At 44.6% G+C, this 20,394-nt stretch overlaps 1 protein-coding gene across 1 annotated transcript in view; it reads right to left on the bottom strand.

Annotated features, from left to right (window-relative positions):
* The window catches only part of ADAM10 (ADAM metallopeptidase domain 10), a gene marked incomplete in the record, with an annotated part of 1,900,398 nt that overhangs the window by 1,337,804 nt on the left and 542,200 nt on the right, over positions 1–20,394 (bottom strand). Inside the window, 1 exon segment of the mRNA XM_044078896.1 lies at positions 15,819–15,922. Within this exon segment, the coding sequence (XP_043934831.1) occupies positions 15,819–15,922 (104 nt within the window).

The following is a 20,394-nucleotide window of genomic DNA, read 5'->3' as shown; positions in this document are numbered from 1 at the left end:
TATACAAAAATATCAGCATATAACCTCACCTACACAACCACCCCTAAACACAGAGGGAAGGAGGGAGGGTATTGACTGCAGCAATGTGGATCCTCGAACATCTACATTTATGGTAGGTACAAAACTGTACTATGTTCTTCATTCCACATTGCTGCAGTCCTAACTATTGGGTAGAATCCCAAAGCAGAGGAAAGGGAGGCTGGCAAATCATAAAGAAGCAGGAGCTGACAACATGCCTTGCAAAATAGCTGTGGCAAAACCAGCCCTAGACTTAGAGTAGAGAGGAAGGTGATAATGCTTAGAGAAAGTATGCACTGAACTCCAAGTAGCTGCCTCCAAAATATCCTTAGTTGCCACCCCTTAGAAATGCTGTTGAAGTGGCAGTAGCCCTAGTGGAATGAGGCCTAATCCCAGCTGGAATCTCCTTGCCATGATGGGAATAACAAAATGCAATGCAAAACCCAATCCACCTAGAAATAGTTTGTTTTGACACAGGCTTGCCCTGAACTCAAAGCAAAAGAAACAAACAACTGCTGAGACTGCCTAAAATCCTTAGTCCTGCTCAAATAATAACGCACTTGCCTGTGCACATCTAAAGTGTGCAAAATCTTCTCCCCTTTATTTTGGGGTCTGCATAAAAGTAGGCAAATGAATAGTTTGGTTTAAAGCCACACTAGAAACTACCTTAGGCATAAAGGAAGGATTAGTACGTAATGATACCCTATCCTTATGGAAAATCAAAATGGCTCTACTGCCATAAGGGCCTGCAACTCAGACACCCTTCTTGCAGAAGTAATAGCCAACAGAAAAGCAGTCTTCCATGACAAGTATTTCAATTCAGCAGTAGCCGAGGCTCAAAAGGTTGTAGAGTAAGTTTTTCCAACACAAAATTGAGATCCCAAGCAGGAGTAGGAGCTCTACGTGGGGGTCTTATATTCTTTGCCCTCTAAGAAACTGCTTGAACAAAGGATGAAAACAATGGTGGGTCACAATCATAGTGAGCTGAAATTGCTGCAGCATGAATCTTAATGGAAGAGAAGGACAAACCTTTGTCCAATAACTCAGTAAGATATTGAAGAGCCACACTCAAATTAGGCTCAGAAATCTCCAAATTCTTTGCTGTACTCCAAAATAAAAATCTCTTCCATTTTTCTGCGTACACTTTCCTTGTACTAGGTCTTCTAGCTTCCATAATCACATTTAAAACTTGAGGAAGTTGAGACCTGCTGTGTTTCAACACAGAATATGCCAGGCTGTCAGATGAAGAGAATGAAGCTTGACATTGAGCAGATGACCGTCCTTCTGAGATAACAGATGTGGAATCAAAGGTAAAGGCCATGGAGGCTTCCGTACCAGACTCCTTAGTAGTGGGTACCAGTGTTGCAGAGGCCAATCTGGAGCTATTAAAATCATCCTTGGCTTGTCTTGTCTGACCTTTAAGAGCACCTTTGGAAGAAGAGGCAGAGGTGGAAAGGCATACACATGAAGATTTTTCCAACTGAAAGAAAGAGCATCCACTTTCCAAGCTGTGTGATGAAACCCCTTTGTGCAAAACTTTGGCAGCTGGTGGTTTAGTGGAGAAGCGAACAGATCTATGTCTGGAGTTCCCCATGACACTGTCAATTTCTGAAATACATGAAGATCCAGTTTCCACTGTGGGGATCCATGATTTGTTTGCTTAACACATCTGCTAAGCAGTTCTGTGATCCCGGCAGAAACCTTGCCTGAAGAGTTAGTTGCAAGCTGAGCTTAGTCTCCCATAAAATCATTGCTTGCCTGCATAGAGGATAAGAATGTGTTCCCCTTGTTTGTTGATGTACCACATGACAGTTGTGTTGTCTGTTAGAATCAACACCTGCCCTGGAAGAAGTAACTCCTTGAAAGCCATTAATGCAAACTGGACTGCTAACATCTCCTTCATGTTGATATGTAGATGCTGTAGTCTGGCAGGCCACTTGTCTTGTATCCACTTTCCATTTAGATGAGCTCCCCAAGCAATGTCCGAGGCATCTGTCGTTAAAATCTGACTCGCCTCTGGCCGGGTCACAGAGAGTCCCTTGTTTAGGTGACATTCCTGAGCCCACCACAAAAATTCTTTTTGAAGGCAAGGTATTATTTGAATGACAGTGTCCAAATCCTGGCAGTGCTGTGTCCATACATTTTTGAGATACCATTGCAGCTTCCTCATATGCAGTTTGGCATTGGGAAGCACCAGAATACAAGATGATACCATGAACCCTAATGCTTGAAGGACTGTCCTTGCAGTCAGCACGGACTGATGAGATAGTTGATGGAAGTAAAGGGATAGACTCTTTTGTTTGTCCGGGGTTAAAAAGGCCATCTGGGCTGCTGTATTCAGTCTCACACCCAGAAAGCACATGTCTTGAGAGGGTACTAGACTGGACTTTATTTCGTTCACAGAATACCCTAGGCATCTTAGCACTGCTATAACATATTCCAGATGCTGTAGAAGGTCTTCCTTTTCTTGAGCCAGAATCAGGCAGTCGTCCAAGTAAGGATAGATTTGAATTCCTTTTAGCCTGAAGTAAGCTATCACTGGAGCCAGAACCTTTGTGAATACTCTGGGCGCAGTAGATAAGCCAAAGGGCAATGCAGAGAACTGATAATGAGAATTTCCAGCTCGATAACGCAGATACTTCCTGCAACTTAGTCTTATAGGCACATGAAGGTAAGCTTCCTTGAGATCTAAAGTTACCATCCAGTGATCCTTGCCCAGCAGAGGTAAAAGCTGTTGTAACGTCAACATCTTGAACTTGGGAATGTCCATATAAGTGTTGAGGATAGATAAATCCAAAATTGGTCTCCACGTGTTCCCCTTCTTTGGTACTAGGAACAGGCGAGAATAAAATCCTAGGCCCCTTTCTGATACTGGGACTGGGTGAATGGCCCCTATTTGGAGTAACAGAGAAATTTGCTTGTGAGCCTCTTTCCTTGTGGAGGAGGAACGTCTGGCATGCCTTTGAAAGGGGGCAATGTATGGAAATAAAACCTGTAACCGTGGTGAATGATATCCAAAACCCATCTGTCTTGAGTAATTAAATCCCAATTTTCTTTGAAAAGAGACAGTCTTCCTCCCAAAGGAGCTGCCAGACGAGAATCTACTGGCAGCTGAAAAGGCAGGTCATTGGGTCTGTTTACGAAAGGACTGACCCCTGCCCTCACCAGAAGTCTGAGCAGGTGAACTCCTGTTCTAGGCCTAAAAGAACCTTGAGCTCTGCCCCTACCACGTCTAGACCTACCCCTAGACTGGGAATCATAAGCAGGATATGTCCATCCCTTAGTAGGCCAATTTCTACTAAACTTCGGTGGCTGCACCTGCAAAAAATCTTTAACAGTTTGCATAGACTTAGCTTTATCCTCCATTTTCTTTAAAACTGCTTCCACAGGCGAACCAAACAACACATCAGACTGTAAAGGTGCATCCAAAATCCTTGTCTTAACATGCTCAGCTAAATTCTGATCCCTCAACCAGGCATGCCTGCGAAGAACAGAACTAGTGGCAGCCACGCTCGAGGAGGCCTGTACAGCATCAAAACCACATTGCAAAGAATGCTTACCCACTTGTTCAGACACATGAACTAAATCCAGCAACTCTTTACACTCAATACCTTCCGCCAAAGCATCCACCTTAGATTTCAATTGTGCAAGGAGATAATTTTGATATTTTAGCATGTGAAACTGACAATTCAACGCCTCATGGCTAAAGTGGAAGAAGTATACACTTTCTTTCCCCATCTATCCAAAGCCCTTGCCTCTTTATCAGTGGGAACAGGGTTTTTAACCACAGAGGCCTTAACACCTTTAGGTCCCTGAGACACAGTTTCGGGTCTGCCCTAGGACTCTTAAAAGATACTTATGAGCTTCAGGCACCCTATAGTACCTATCAGGTTTAACAGGAGCAGGAGGCAAAGAATCAGGATTCAGGGAAGCCTCTGCAAAACATCTTCCACCACATTCAACACAGGAGGTATAGCTAAGGCCTATGCTGGGGTAAAACAAGAATTCCCTAAGCCTTTTCCTGGAATCAGAGTAATCCTGGCCTTCCCATTTAAAGTGCTCCCTCATGGAATGCAGAGTCTCTGAAAATGAGAAATCCTCAGGAGGAGAAGCTGTAGGAGTGGAATCATCCACATCAGAATCAGAATAAGGAGGAAACTCCTGCAAATCTTCCGCAGAAGACTCAGAAGCCTCTGAACACTGTTCAAAACTATCAAACTCAGGTTCCACCCTAGGCCTCTTATCAGGAGGGGACATAGAACCTCTAATCATAGTAATCAAATCTTCTGCCATTTTAAGCATATGTTTCTTAGGCACAGAACCTGAAGTGCTAGGAGAAGCCCCCACTGAAGCTAAACTTGGCCTACCTCTCAAAGAAGTTTTGGAAACAGAAGGAGAGGCTCTAACTACCTTGGGAAGAGAGGGAAGAACAGTTACCTGAGAAGCCCCTCAGCCTGGCCTACCTCCTGAGAAGGCACATCCTGTAACAGTAAAGTCTCTGCCTGAGACTCCAAAGAAACTCCTGGCAAAACCTCTGGCTCCACTGAGCCTTCTAAAGAACCGACGTCCGGGACTGCCGGTTCATCAACCCTAGGCTTCGCTGTTTTGTCCTTGCGCTTTTGGGCGAAGCGGGCGCCGGAGCATCCGACGGCATTTTATAATTGCAACGCTTCCCAAACACTAACCTGGCACAGTCTAACCTTCTCTTAATAGTGCGTTTGTTAAACCTAGCACAAGAGCGCATCCAACAACGCCGAGCTCAGGCCCTAAACAAGGTATACACAAGGTATGGTAATCCCTATGAGGTATCTGTTTCCCACAAGAAATACAGTTATTCACTTTTTCTGACATCCGGTTAAATACTGAGGCAAGAAAAACCAAAATGTTCCCAACGGGGTACTTAGCCAACTTTGATTCGGTCTGAAACTCCGACTTCAGAAAATTTCAGAACGCCAACCTGCACTCGCAAAACTGCTTCTGCATCGGACCATGCGGCAAAAAAGACTGAGGATATGACGTCGGTCATGCGCATTAGTACCCTGACGTACTGACGTCAGTCTAATGCGCCCTGACCGACGTCAGCCATATACTTTGGTATTCGGGCCGACTGGACAGCGGACTACCCAATAGTTAGGACTGCAGCAATGTGGAATGAAGAACATCAAGGAGAGGCTGGGATTTTGGATGCAGATCCTTAAGGAGAAAAACAATAACCATACAAAATATTACATTCATACAGTAGCAGAAAGTACTCCAGGAACTAAGTCAACACAGGGATGGAGAAAGGAGATTTTGCCAATAAGGATGACTGCAATTAGGGGTACAGAGAATAGGCACGGGGAACTAGAATTTACTGGAGAAAACTGACAAAGGGACCAAGGTATTGGGAACAAATAATTAGACAGGGAAAGGTAACAGAATGGGAAGAGGCAAATAATTAATTTGGACTACAGGCCAGAGAATGCCTTCCCTATCAACGATTGATGGAGTATAGGCAAAGAGAAGGAAATAGGGGGATTCTAAATGAAAGGCCAACACTGGTAGAGTTTTTAATAGACTGTAGAACAGAAGCTGCTCCTTAAAAAAGGATATTTAGTAGGGCTTATGAAATATTGCATGATAACTACAGAAACCACAGAAAGATAGACAGGATTGGGAATAGAGACTGGATAAGCAATTCCCAAAGAAACAATGGGGGGGGGGTATACTTATGGCTCTCAAGTATGCAACAAAGTCTGTAAGATTTAGGATCTTTGCTTAGAAGCATTTGAATAGATATTTTTTTATATTCCAAGCAGACTCCAAATATTTTTTACTCGGGTAGACTGCAAATGGTGGAGGTGTGCTGGGGAGGAAAGAGGCAATTGTCAACATACTTTCTGGGAGTGTAATGAGTTAGCAGACTTTAAAAATTCTCTGTAGACTACTCTAACAGAAATGCTGGGCAAGTAAACTGGTATAAGTTAAAAAATTACTTTTTGAGCTACGATATAGAATTGGAATGGCCTAGACATAGTACGGCCTTGCGGAGTTTAAATTCTAGTGTCTGCCAAAAAAGCAATTACTAGAAAATGGAAATCATAGTTAAACCGACTGTACCTGAAGTAGTGAATACAGTAATACAGACAAAAATACTGGAAATGGGATCTTTAGAAGAGTAGGAGCAAATTACATACAAAAAATAGAAACTGTGGGAACAATAATGCAGAATAATGATTTGGAAGAAAAAAAGAGATTTTAAGGGAAGGTAGGAATTGAATGAGCTTTGTAACGTTTGACTGACAATGACTGGATAGATTATAAGTGACGCAGCAGATACGGTTTGATTCTCGGCTGGGTGCCTTCTGTGTACAGTCTGTATGTCCTCCCTGTGTTCGCATGGGTCTCCCTCTAGGTGCTCCGATTTCCTCCTACATTTCAAAGACTTCCCGTAGACTGACTGGACGCACTAAATTCACCACAGGTGTAAGTGGGTGTGCGAGTGTGTGATGTGGAAGAACTACTGCAGGAGGGCTAACCACCTGGTATCGTAAACCTTGGTTCTAGATGACTGTCACTGTTGAACTGAAACCCTGACCCTATGTGCAAAAAATGGCAAAAAGGGGTTGTGCATGGATAACATTTGCAAATGAAAATATGTCAATATGGCTTGTTTTCATTTACATAAATGTATGATTGCCTATATCAAATAATAATTTAATAAAAATGCTTCTTGTTTAAAAATAAAACAAATAAATACAGGCAACTGACAGTGCTAGTACTTCACTTCTACACTGTTGATCACCCCCCCCCCCAAACAGCTTGCACCTGAGGCAGCTGCCCCCCTCACCTGCCCTTGATACAGTTTCTCAATTAAGTGTCTACTCAGACACACTGAAATCAACTGCCAACATACACAGGAAGATTTACTGCACAGGGAATGAGGCTTGCCTCACCATAAGGTGCTTGTAGATACACAGCAGCTAACTTAAATGGCGTGTTTGGCAAGCGTCATACTCTGTGTTTTATGAGTGTGTCTAATGATCCAGAAAACTTACCAAGACTTTGGTATGCTGTAGCTTGCTGCAAAAGAAACGCACTGAAACAGATAACAGACTACACAGGCTGAACATAAATGGTGCCAACCAGTGTTCTGAGGAAATGTGAATGGAAGAAAGTACAGTTGTGTACACTTAACATAAATGTAGATATTAAGAGTTTATTCACTGTTGCAGTCATCACCTACTGTGGTAGCCCTCGGCCAGCCCAAATACCAGAGACAATGTTTTTCTGCATCGGCTGCAGTCGCCTGCAGTCCGACATTGGGTCGTCACTGCTATAAAGCAAGGGGCTGATGTCATTACATCAATTTTTCTTGCCCTAACCTGACAGAAGCACAAGGAAATAAGGAAAATTGGTCCTGGTGGTTAAAGGCCACCATGGGAAGCTTGTGTCCCCCTAGGGGAAGAGGATATAAGGAGGGTGGAGGGAGGGAAACCAGGACTGCAACAGTGAATACACTCAAACATCTACATTTATGGTAAGTGCACACAACTGTACTATGTTCTTTATGTTTCACTGTTGCAGTCATCACCTGTGGGAGGATTCCCAAAGCTGAGAAGAGGGGTGGAAGGATAGGTTAGAGCCCTAGATATGGGTCAGCAAGCCCTGCAGAGGCAAATCTTGTCCTAGACTTAGGAAAAAAAGAGGTAGGTGGTAATGCTTTGTAAAGGTATGGACAGAAGTCCAGGTGGCAGCTTCCAAGATGTCCCTGGTGGGGTCTCCCCTGGAGAAGGCTGTGGAAGTGGAGGCTGCCTTGGTGGAATGGATACGAATAAACTTTGGGGGGGGGGGTTCCTATGTAGTCTGTAGCAGAAATGGATACAGTGTGATATCCATTTGGAAATGGTTTGCTTGGAAATGGGCTTCCCCTCTGCCCCTGGGGCAAAGCTGACAAGCAGCTGGTCTGTTTTTCTGAAGGGTTTAGTATGGTCCAGTTAGTATCTGAGCTGCCTGTGCATATCTAGCCAGTGCAGAATTCTTTCCCCCTTGTTTTGAGGGCTGGGAAAGAAGGTAGGTAGGTGTATGACATGGCTGAGTGTCACATCAGATACCACCTTGGGCATAAACGAGGGGTTAGACCTCAGGAAGACCTTGTCTGCGTGGAAAATGATGGAAGCGTTCAACAGCCATGAGTGCCTGAAGTTCTGAAATCCTTCTGGCTGAGGTGATAGCTAGTAGGAATGCAGTCTTCCATATAAGTATTTCAATTCTGTTGAAGCAGCAGCTTTGAAAGGAGGTAAGGTTAGTTTTTATAAAACATAATTCAGATCCTAGGCTGGCATGGGAGGCCTTCTGGGAGGTCTGATATTAGAAGCCCCCTTTGAGGAATTGTTTAATCAAAGGATGAGAGAAGAGGGTAGGGTCTGAATCCTAATGGGCTGAAATGGCTGAGTTATGGATCTTAATAGAACAGGAGAGGCCACTTATGAGCAACTCGGCTAGGCAATGCAAGACAAGAGGAATGGAAGGATGTGAGGTACTGGCCCCTATGGACTAGCTCAAGGAGCAGAATCTTTTCCATTTTCCTGCATAAAATTTTCTGGTGATCAGCTTTCTGGCCTCTGATAATGTCTATGACCTGTTTGGTTAACAGGGTCTCTGTCAGTTTTTAAGGTATAAGCCATGCTGAAAGATTGAGAGTCTGCAAGTCTGGGTGCAGTATCTCCCCTCTCACCTGGGTCAAGAGGTCTGAGATCAGAGGAAGCTGCTTAGGGGGCTATAAGGTCAGGCTGCGCAGTAAGGGGTACCAATGCTGTCTGAGCTAATCTGGAGCAGTGAGGATGGCCTTTGGTCTCTCTTCCCTTATTTTGATCAGTACCTTGGGAATCAGAGGCAGTGGAAGGAATGTGTACACAAACGGGGGGGTTCCAGGGGAAGGTCAAGGCCTCCACCGTCCACACCAGGAGGGGATACTCCCTGGTACAGAACTTTTGCAGCTGGTGGTTGAAGTGCAAAGCAAAGAGATCCACCTCCGGAGTTCCCCCACCTCCTGAGTGATTTGCAGAAAGATTTCCCTGTGGAGCTGCCATTTGTGGGGGTCCAGTAAGTTTCTTCTTAGGTGTTCTGCCAGGGTGTTGTGGACCCCTGGTAGGTATTGAGCAATGAGGTGTAGACCCATGGAGGCGGCTGTCAACCACAGGTTCATGACTAGTCTGCACAGAGGGCAAGATTGGGCCCGTCCCCTGTTTGTTGATATACCACATTACCGTGGTGTTCTCTGTTTTTATAAGGACCACCCCTGGCCTGAGATGGGGTTTGAAGGATGTCAGAGCCTTATGTACTGCCATCATTTCTTTCTGACTGATGTTTAAGTGAAGGTGCTGGGCATCCGAAAGACCTTGGATGCACCTGGCTGCTAAGTGAGGGCCCCAAGCAATGTCTGAGGTGTTGGTGGTGATGGTATGGCTGGGTAAGGCAGAGGATGAAGGGAAGACCATTGTTCTTGGCACAGACCTCTGTCCTCCAGAGAAACTAGGCCATTACCAATATCTTTGATCCGATGTATAATCTCCAAACTCTGGACCCCGCCCAGTTTGGGTTTGTAAAAGGCAGATCATATCTCCTAAACCTGACAGGCATCTTTGAAGCAGTCACCAAAGCTGAAGACGAGGGTAAGGTGGTTCACACAGTCTATCTAGATCTCGCAAAGGCTTTTGACACCATTCCCCACTCTGGAATTATAGATAAACTCACTAAACTAGACATAAATCCCTATGCCACAAAATAGCTTGCCAACTGACTCGTTGAAAGAGCCCACACTGTGAAAGTAGCAGACTCCAAATCAGACTTCAGACCAGTGACAAGTGGAGTACCACAGGGTTCAGTCCTGGGTCCTCTCCTGTTTGGTATCTTCTTTTCTGAAGTACAGGCTAACACAGGTGTTTGGTTAATGAAGTTCGCAGATGACTGCAATCTAGGAGCCATAATCGAAACTCCCAACGATGTGGACATACTACAAAAGGGCCTCACTGAGGCAGATGCCTGGTGCCAAAGCCATGGCCTCAAGCTCAATGCCAAAAAATGCACTGTCATCTCCTTTGGTAAAAATCTCTGTACCCATGAACTACCACATTACGTGGTAGTCGACTTAACACCAAAGTGTGATACGAGACCTTGGTACACAGGTGGACAGTAGTCTCTCCTTTGATAATCACATCTCCACAGTAGTCAGGAAATACTTCTACATGGCACATCTCATCACAAAAAGTTTCTCATCCAGGAAAAAAAGAGGTCATTGTTCCCCTCTACTTGTCACTCATTAGACCCATTATAGAGTACAACACCCCTTTTGGTATGTACCTCACAAGACCTCTACAACAACTGGAAAGGCCGTAGAAATACCTCACAAAGAGGATTACTGGCCTCAAACAGATGCCCTATGCAAAACATCTCAAATAACTCCAGCTTTACTCCATCACATATTGCCTACTCAGAGGCGATCTCTGCCTAACATACAAAGCTATGTCAAACCCAGAGCTGTTGCACATGCTCCACTTAAAGAAATCCCAATTCATCTGAGCTACACGCTCTAGGGACCTAAACCTTGTCACCACAATAAACAGAACATGCTGGAGGGATAGATTCCTGTCCCACAGACTTCCCATACTCTGGAACAAAAGTACAGTTATGTACACTTACCATAAATGTAGATGTTAAAGTATATTCACTGTTGAAGTCATCACACTTGGGATATCTGCCTCCAGGTAGCCCTCAGTCGGCCCGAATACCAGAGCCTTAGGATTTCTGTATCAGTTGCTGTTGCCGAGAGGTGTGTTTTGTATGACTACATTATCCGCCATGCTGCCAGGTTTAAAGTCCTGAGCTGGCTGTGCAGGATCTGATTGTTTTGCTGGGACCGTAGATGCGGTACTTGAGGTAAGGTCCAAGCTGGGCATTGAGACAAGCTCCTTAATATTGGGTACCAGTGCTGGCGGGGCCAGTCTGGTGCAATCAGTATCATCTTTGGCTTCTTCTGTCTGACCTTTAGGAGTACCTTGGGGAGGAGAAGCAGAGGGGGAAAGGCATATACTGATAGGTTTTTCCAGCTGAAGGATAGGGTGTCTACTTTCCATGCTTGTCTGTGATAAATCCTTGTGCAGAATCTCTTTAGTTGGTAGTGGAGAGGAGGCAAATAGATCTATGTTCGGGCATCCCCATTTCCTTGTTATCATGCTGAAGACTTGTGGATCCAACTGCCACTCGTGGGGATCCATGAGGTTTCTGCTTAGATCATCTGCCAGAGTATTTTTCCTTCATGGCAGGAATTGTGCCTGCAGATGTACTTGGTAAGTCAATGCTGTGTCCCACAGACATGGCTAGTCTGCAAGGGGGATAAGAATGTGTGCCCCTCTGCTTGTTTATATATCACATGAACGTGGTGTTGTCTGTCTATCAGTAGTTGTCCTGGATGAAGTAGGTCCTTGAAGGCTGTCAGGGCATTTTGAACAGCTAGCATCTCTTTTTGATTGATATGTAGATGCATTTAGTTTGAGGTCCATGTTCCCTGAATGCATCTTCCTGCCATGTGGGCCGCCCAGGCATAATCTGATGCATCCGTTGTTAGTGTCTGCCTGGCTGGGGGTAATGTGAATGGCTGTCCCTTATTTTGGTGACAAGCCTTTGCCCACCATCGAAACTCCTATTGCAGGCAGGGAATGAGAGTAATTATAATTTCCAGGCTGTGGCAATGTTGAGTCCAAACACTTTTTAGGTACCACTGAAGTTTCCTCGTATGCAGTCTTGCATATGGAATTAGTAGGATGCAGGATGCCATGAAGCCCAAAGCCTGCAGAATTTTTCTTGCAGATAACTGGGCCTTTGTTGCTAACATTTTGAAATAGGTAGTCAGTTGCCTTTGTTTGTCTGGTGTGAGATAAGACATCTGGACAGTTGTATTTAAGCTTGTGCGGTGGTGGTGCTGTGGTAGCGTTGTCGTCTCACAGTAAGACATTGTCCTGTTCGATTCTCAGCGAAAGCATCTTCTGTGGGGAGACATGCATGAATGGGCGTACCTTCGTTGAAGTTGTGCGTCAGGGCTGGCAACTCTGTACGTAAAGATCTACTGCCAATCATTAGCAGACCGGAGTTCCACTGTGGCGACCCCTAACCGGGAAAAGCCAAAAGATACAACCACCACCCAGGAATATTATCTCTTGAGAGGGTACTAGTTTTGATTTCTATTCGTTGACCGTGTACCCTGGGCATGTTAGAAGTTTTTTCACAAACGCCAGATGCTGTAGAAGGATATCCTTGTTCTCTGCTTGAATTAGACAGTCATCCAAGTAAGGATTCCTCTTTGTCTGGAGAATGCAATTACTGGTGCTAGGCACTTTGTAAAGACCCTGGACGCAGTAGATAAGCCAAAGGGCAGTGCAGAGAATTGGTAATGCTTTGAGCCAGCCTTGAATCTGAGGTATCTTCTGCATGATTGTCTGATTGGGACATGCAGGTATGCCTCTTTTAGGTCTAAAGTCATGAGCCAAGCCTTGCTGCCCAGCATGGGCAGAAGCTGCTGCAAGGTCAACATCTTGAATTTTGGAATATCCAGGAAAGTGTTTAGAATAGATAGGTCCAGTATTGGTCTCCATGCTTTGTCCTTTCTGGGTACCAAGAACAGTAGAGTAAAATCCTTGTCCTTGCTCTTACTGTGGCACTTGTTGAATAGCCCTCATGTCCATGAGAGCTACAACTTGTTTTTGAGCCTCTGCCCATTGATTTTTTGGCAGATCTGGCCAACCGTTTCCCCTTGGCAGTGTATGGAAGTGAAACTTGTAGCTTTGTGACACTATGTCTAGAACCCATTTGTCCTGGGTTATAATGTGCCAATTTTGATAAAAAGGTGCTAGTTTTCCCCCTAAGGGTGCTGCCAGAAGATAAGTGCTTGGTGCAGGCAGCGGGAAGTCATTGGGACTGTTTCCTGTATGGTTGTGATTTGTCTTTTCCACCTTTGGAGGTAGAAGCACCCCAATTGCTTAGACCTGTAGGAACCTTACAGCTGTGATCTGCCTCTAGGGCGTCTGGATCTGCCCCTTTGAGGTCTGTCTGAGACTGGAAAGGACAGATTCTTTGTAGGCCAGAGTCTGCTAAATCTAGGTGGCCGTACCTGTAAGAAATCCTTGACGGTTTGCATAGATTTAGCTTTGTCCTCCATTTTCTTTAACACAACTTCTGCCTTAACACCAAACAAGGTGTCATGTTGTAATGGAGCATCTAATAATTTTGCTTTAACATGATCAGGCAGATTTTGTTCCTTTAACCAAGCATGCCTCCTAATGACAGAACCCGTAACAGCGGCCCTGCAGGAGGCCTCTAGTGAATCAAAACCACATTGCAAAGTATGCTTTCCAACTTGTTCAGCTGCATGCAATAAATCCTGCATTGCTTTGTTTTCTGCACATTCAGAATTTACCATCATTTTCTGTTTAAGCAGTGTCATGATATATTGCTGATATTTGAGCATAAGAAACTGGCAATTTAAGGCCCTTATAGCTAAGGTAGCAGATGTGTAAATCTTTTTTCCCCATCTGTCCAGTGCCCTAGAATCCCTGTCAGAGGGGGTAGAGGTTTTTTTTGCAGTGGAAGCCTTGACCCTTTTGGGACCCTGAGAAATAGTTTCTAGGTCTGCAGCAGGGTTTTTGAAAAGAAATTTATGAGAGTCAGGGACCCTGTAGTATCTGTCCGGCTTAAGAGGAGCTGGAGGTAAGGAGTCAGGGGGTCAGACTAGACTCTGAGAACACATCATCTACAATGTCTAACACAGGTGGAATAGCTAGAGGCCAAGTCTCTGAGCCTCTTAGATTCTGAAAAATCTTGGCTCTCCCAATGGAAGTGCTCCCTCATGGTATGCAAGGTTTCCTCAAAAGAGAAGTCCTCAGGAGGAGAAGCTGAAGGAATTGATTCTTCAGCATCAGAATCCTCATACGGAGGAAGAGAATATTCCTGATCAGAAGAGGAATCAGAAGAAATGGAAACCTGATCTGAAGATTCATAGTCTGTCTCTTGCCTAGGCCTCATCAGGAGGGGGATGGGAAACCATGATCAAGGTAATTAAGTCTTCGGCCATTTTGTGCATCTGTTTTTTGGGCATGGAGGCCTGTCCATGTGGCTGGTGAACTTGTTTCTTTGCCTTTAAAGGTGTTTTAGTCTTTGCCTTTGAAGTCGGTTTAATATATAATTGTTTAGGTCTGAATACACTCTCAGAAGCCGATGCCTGCTCAGCGGCTCCGGACCCATCTGAAGGAATAATCTCCGAGGCTCCAATACCTTGAGTTTCCAGGGGCCTGGCCGACTCCACGTGGGAGTCGGTAGCAGCCTGTGACTCTAAAGTAGCAGGTGTCAGGGGCTGCGAAAGCGCCTCATTGAGAACCGGTGAACCGGCGACTTGCTTAGGAGAAGCTTCGTCATCGGTTTTGGACCTCGGCTGCCTGTCTTTTTCTTTGCATTTTTTTTGAACTCCGGTAGTCGGATGGCTATCAGATGACATTGTATAATTAAATCTTTGCCCAAAATAGCTTAATGCAAAATTGTACAGACGCTTAATAGTGCGTTGGTTAAATCTAGCACAAAAACTACAACTAGAAACGTCATGGTCAGGGCCTAGGCAAGGAATACAGTAAGAATGAAAGTCCTTATGAGGTATTTGCTTCCCACAAGAAATACAATTAACTTTTTCTGACATTGGTCTAGAGCAAGAAAAAAGTTTCCCCAACGTGGTACTTAGCTTTTAATGAAGACTTCGGATCTGAAACTCGAACATGAAAATCTCAGGAGTTGGCCGACCGGCACTTGCAAAATGCTTCTGCTTTGGGCACCACGCGACAAGAAAGACTGAAGAAAATGGCTTTGGCTGCATCTTTTATACCCCTGACAACCTGACGTGAAGGAAGAGGCAACAGCAAACGACACAGGACCCAAGACTTTGGAATTCAGGCCGACTGAGGGCATCCTGCCAGCAGGATAACCCAAATGTAATGACTGCAACAGTGAAACACGAAGAACATCAAGAACTCCTACTCTGACAGCTTCCAGTTCTCCCCCATGCAACAGAGTGAGTCAGCCCGAAGTGTCCTGATAAGGTGAAGGAGTGTTAAGTATAGAAGGCCCCAGGTAAGAGGAAGATGAGGTAATTACCCTAGGAAATGTAGCAAGAGACAACTTCACCAGCATGGAAGACTCAGTTTCCCCCAGTATTCTTTCTTCTTCCTTTCTGTTCACTAGACTTTCTAGTTGTTCTCTGTCACTTGCTTTCGATTTCTTTCCCCTTGTTCTTCTCTTTGGGGGCTTCCTTTCATCAATTCTTTTAGTATTTTCCATTTACATGGCAGGAGACATGGAGGGTACTGGGGGGAGTCTGGGAAAAGAAATGTAAAAAGTTAAAATGCTACTAAATGCTACAGAAACCAGCTCATGATGCTACAGAAATGCCAAGTAAGGTACAGAAAAAAATCTGAATTGCCTATCCCATGAAGAACAGATAAAAACTGTACTCACTAAAGGGTCAAGCTAGCACAGAGAAGTTGCTGAAATGATAATGGTGGCAATGAGATCTGGAGAATTATCTGAGAGCAGTGCATTGTGGGAGACGGAGAAAAACTCAAGCTGGCCAGAGTTCTTGTGGTTACAGTGGAATAAACATATTCAGACACCAGACAGGACCAACTTTAATGCCTATGTTCCAACGTTAACATTTATGCAATCTTTTTAAAGTAAATAACCACTATTTAACAGATGCCAATCAGAGTGAAACACCAATACTTTACCTCCTGTGGATGGTCCTCAACAGCAGACATCTGATAAAGTTTCATTCTTTCAAACACCGAATGATCTGCACATCCTCCTTGAGGTCCGTATTTGTGAGGGTAATCTACAATACAATGCAAAGTCAAGTCATATTTTCCCCTATGGATTACAGGTATGCTGAGCATTTGTAATGTCACAATTACATCATAACAGATTTTATACATGGCAGAAACCAGTTCAATCAAAATTTTACATCAGTACCTTGAACAAACCAAGGATAATCATTCCCCCACCACTCGTTAGCCATGGGGGAACTGTAGCAAATTTTCCAATGTAATCACATTTTTCTTTGTATAAATATGACTTTGCAAGTCTAATTCCGAAATATACTTTCTTTACCAAATTTAAGCAGGTAATACCTTATATGTCAAAGGGCAATACAAATCGATAATGATAAACACACAAAAAGCACATAAAACTTTATTCTCTGAGGACCCGCCTGACGGCAGGAAAACCCATCTGTTATGACTGCAGCTGTATGCACGATGAACATCAGTAGGGAGGTTGCTGCCTGCAGTGCCGACATCTGGCCAGTATACAGGAGTCTTGCTTTAGGAGGGTATGTGTGACATCCTGTGTTAGGGCCACAAACCGCCGCAGGGTATAAAAGTGGCATCTGCACGTACCCTCTTCAGAGTTTTTCTGCCGCAGTGAACATTGGACTCCAGTTTGCCAGCTCAGACAGCAGATCTCTAATCCAGACGACCGCTACAGATAAGTACCCTGTGGGGTTTTCATTGCTTCCTTTTGTTTTTTTTTTGCTAATATGTACATGTCCACTAGAAAGGGAAATTGTGCTTGTGGGAGACAGATTCCTCACAAGGACTCACATAAGTGCATATTTTGTTTAGGCAAGGCCCTTGACCATACGTACGGCCCTACTTGCAAATCATTAGTCCCAAAAACCTTTCGCAGCCGTTTGGCCGCTCTTAACCTTTATTTAGAAAATCAGAGGCTCCGACGTTTTGGGCTCGGTATGGAGTGAGGAGCAGTCCCATCCGAAGAGCTGCCGAGGAAAAAGGCCAAGAAAACCAGGCCAGATTTCTATGATGCACCTCAGGTGTCAGGAGAGATTCTTGAGACTGAAGAAAGCCCGGGATCTCTTCAAACTCCCGTTTCCTTACTAGGCCCAGGAGCCACAATGGAAGCTGGACTGGCAGAAACCTCGTGTACATCCGCTGAGGCAAATCAGCCATCAGCTACTGATGGCGGAGGGGAGCCACGACTCATTCAGTTGGAGGATGCTGCTCTTGTTCCTCCATCCAGCCAGACGTCGGCTCCCTCTCTTTCTCTACAGTCTAATCCAATGAAAAGAAAACAAAAAGTAAGGCACACAGAACCATAACCTGTTCCAGGTTGGGAAGTTTTTTCTCAAAGCTTGTTTAAAGCATTTCAGGCCCTACAGACTCAACAGCAACCAACTACTTCTCCTACAGGACCCCCTTTGCTTGTATCAGAGGAAGAGCCTTCCTCAGATCAAGATTCTGTGACCTAGGAATCTCAAATTGATTCACCCAAAGATTTCATTACCTCAGAGGAAGAGGATCCCATTACCCCAGAGTCCCCCGGGGAAGAATTCACCTTTGGTGATACCATATCCCTCATCAGGGAACACTGAGTGGCAGAGCTCAGGGGTCTCAGACAGTAAGAAAAGATACTTTCCTCCTGCAAATGGAACAGCCATCCCCTTCAGCTGTGCCCCCTTTGCTCCCTGCCTTCCAGGAAGCCTTCTTAGCTGCATCTCAGACTCCAGATTCACAACCACCAGCATCTAAACGTCCTGACCATTTTTATATGTTCCCACAGGACACACAGTTCCGCTTTAGAGACCCACCAGCAGACCCTGCTGTTACTGCAGTCTCTGCAGATAAGACATCTAGGCAATTGCCTTACTCTACTGATGGACAGTAAATTTATGGACAGACTATGGAAAAATATGTATACCTCCTCTACTTTTGCTACAAGAGCCTTGAACTACCAACCCACATGGATAGGTATGTCCTGGACACTATTGCCAAGGCTTCTACCCTACTCTCTGAGGTCCCTGAATCCAACAATAAAACTCAGCTTAACAAAATACTCTTCCACAGCATCCCAAGTAACAAGGCACTCCATCAAGTGCAGTTATGATGCTGTGGAAGCTTCATCCAAATCTGCTGCTTCTGACTGAGACTTCAGCCACTGCCTTAAGGATGTACAAAAACACAGCCGCTTGATACCCCCCTTGACAACAGCGCCCTATTTGGCCAGGCCTCAGCTGAACTTTTTAAATCCCTTCAAGAGAAGGTATCACCCATTCCCAGATACCACAGAAACTATCCTCAGAAAACGTCCTCTCTCAGGAGGCAATCCTCCCACACAACTCAGCAGACAAGGGGACGCAGGCAAGCAAGGAAAACCTCTGCCCCCAGGTTTCCCTCCATCCCTTCCACTGCCCCCTTTCGGAGCCAGTCTGATCAACCAAGACCACCTCCACTGTGGCTTGCATTACTAAAGCAAAACACCCCACTGTCCCTTCACCTCACCCTCTCCCTACCCTCCTGATGGAAGATTAAAACAGAAAGATGGGTACTTTCCACCATTCAGAAGGGTTACTTTATGACTTGGTGGATGTTACCCCCCTTCCAGGGAATCTCAACCTCCACCAAACCAAGTCCACCTCTTCCCCACTATCATTCAACTACTACTAGCCCAGGGCACCATATAACAAATAATACCCACCCAAAGAAAAAAAGAAGTTATGTACTCACCATAACATTCCTTGTCTGTAGTCCATCTCACCCTTCATTCTTACATTTGGGTTCGGAGCCAATCCTTGGCTCCGACTCGGCCGATTACAAAGCTCGAAGTCTCTAAGTTGGCTCGTGGCAAGGTAGGTATCCCATAATGCACTACTAACAATCCCCAGATCTTGTCTGCTTCTGTCTGTAATAGTGATATAAAAGTATTTCCACAAGGAAAAGTAATAGATGAAAGGTCTCCAACTCTAAGGAAGATGGACATCATCTTGTCTCCAGATCCTCCAAGGATAAATGCACGGGGGGGGGGGGGGTAGGTGAGTGGGTTCGTAAGAACGAAGGGCGAGATGGACTACAAACATGGAACGTTATTGGGGAGTATATAACTTCTTTATGTTCTGTAGTCCTATCTCACCTTTATTCTTACATATGGGACAGTGTCCCTAGCACCCTTTTCTCGGGTGGCTCAGGGGAATATACTCCTAAGAACTGTGGAACCAAAGGAAACTCTACGCCTGGAGGCCAAGTCCAATTTGTAAGGAGTAATAAAGGTATGAAGGGTAGCCCAAGTTGCTGCTGCACACATTCTGTCCATTGGAATTCTGGCTTGAAAAGCAACAGATGTGGATATAGAGCTGGTGGAATAAGCTTTAATTTTAAATGGGAGTTCTTTGTCATTAGAAGAGTAAATAAAAGATATGCAATTTGAAATCCAGTTTGATAACGTTATCTTGGAGACTGGCATTCCTTTTCTCATCTCCGAAAAAGATATAAATAATTGGTCTGATTTCCTAAACTCTTTGGTTCTATGACGATAGAACCTTACTGTCAGTGTACATCTAGTTGATGAAAAAAGAAGTTATGTACGTTTCATGTTTGTAGTCCATCTCTCCTACATTCTTGCCGGATGGGTTCAGAGCCGATTCTCGGCCCCGACTCGGCCGATACTAAAGCTCAAGAGCATTTACTGGCTCGAGGCTATCCCCTGTCCCATGGTACATCACGGCAATTTCCAAGATCTTGTTTGTAAGAAAATAACTACATACATAATAGTAACTATAATATCAATAACTATGTACATACAAACAAATACTTTGTATTACTATCCATGCCATGTGGACGGACAACTACAACAAGGTAAGACAGCATAATGGATAGTCCACCAGTTCCTCCAGGATACAGGAAGGGGGAAGGAGGGTGGGACACAAGAATGTAGGCGAGATGGACTGCAAACATGGAACGTTATGGTAAGTACATAACTTTTTTTATGTTACGTAGTCCTATCTCGCCGTAATTCTTGCTGGATCGGACAGCTTCCCTAGCATCTTAATCCCAGGTGGCTTAAGCAAAGAGACTCTTCAGCACAGTGGACCCAAGGGATGACCTGTACCGGGAGGCCAAATCCAATTTGTAATGAATGACAAAGGTATGAGGTCTTGCTCAAGTAGCTGCTGCACAAATGGTATCAATTGAGAGTTTTGATCTAATGGCGTATGAAGCTGATACTGCCCTGGTTGAATGGCCTTTTACTTTAGCAGGTAGTTTCCCAGCAATTTTGTAACCAAATGAGATGCAGTCTGAAAGCCATTCAGACGAAGTGACCTTGGAGAAGGCTAAACCTTTGTTTTTGTCTTAGAAGGAAACAACTGGTCAAACTTCAGAAAACGTTTAGTCCTGTGCAGGTAAAATCTGAGAATTCTGTGGACATCCAATTGGTGTAGTCTGTATTCTGATTTGTTACTGTAATTTGGGAAGAATACTGGTAATAGTTGTGTTTAAATTATGTTCTGGACATATC

The sequence above is a fragment of the Protopterus annectens genome, chromosome 7.part1, assembly GCF_019279795.1.
Source record: "Protopterus annectens isolate FY-2018-M chromosome 7.part1, PAN1.0, whole genome shotgun sequence".
Taxonomy (NCBI): Eukaryota; Metazoa; Chordata; order Ceratodontiformes; family Protopteridae; genus Protopterus; species Protopterus annectens.
The sequence above is the reverse complement of the archived record's forward strand: the minus strand, read 5'-3'. Positions and strand labels throughout refer to the sequence as shown.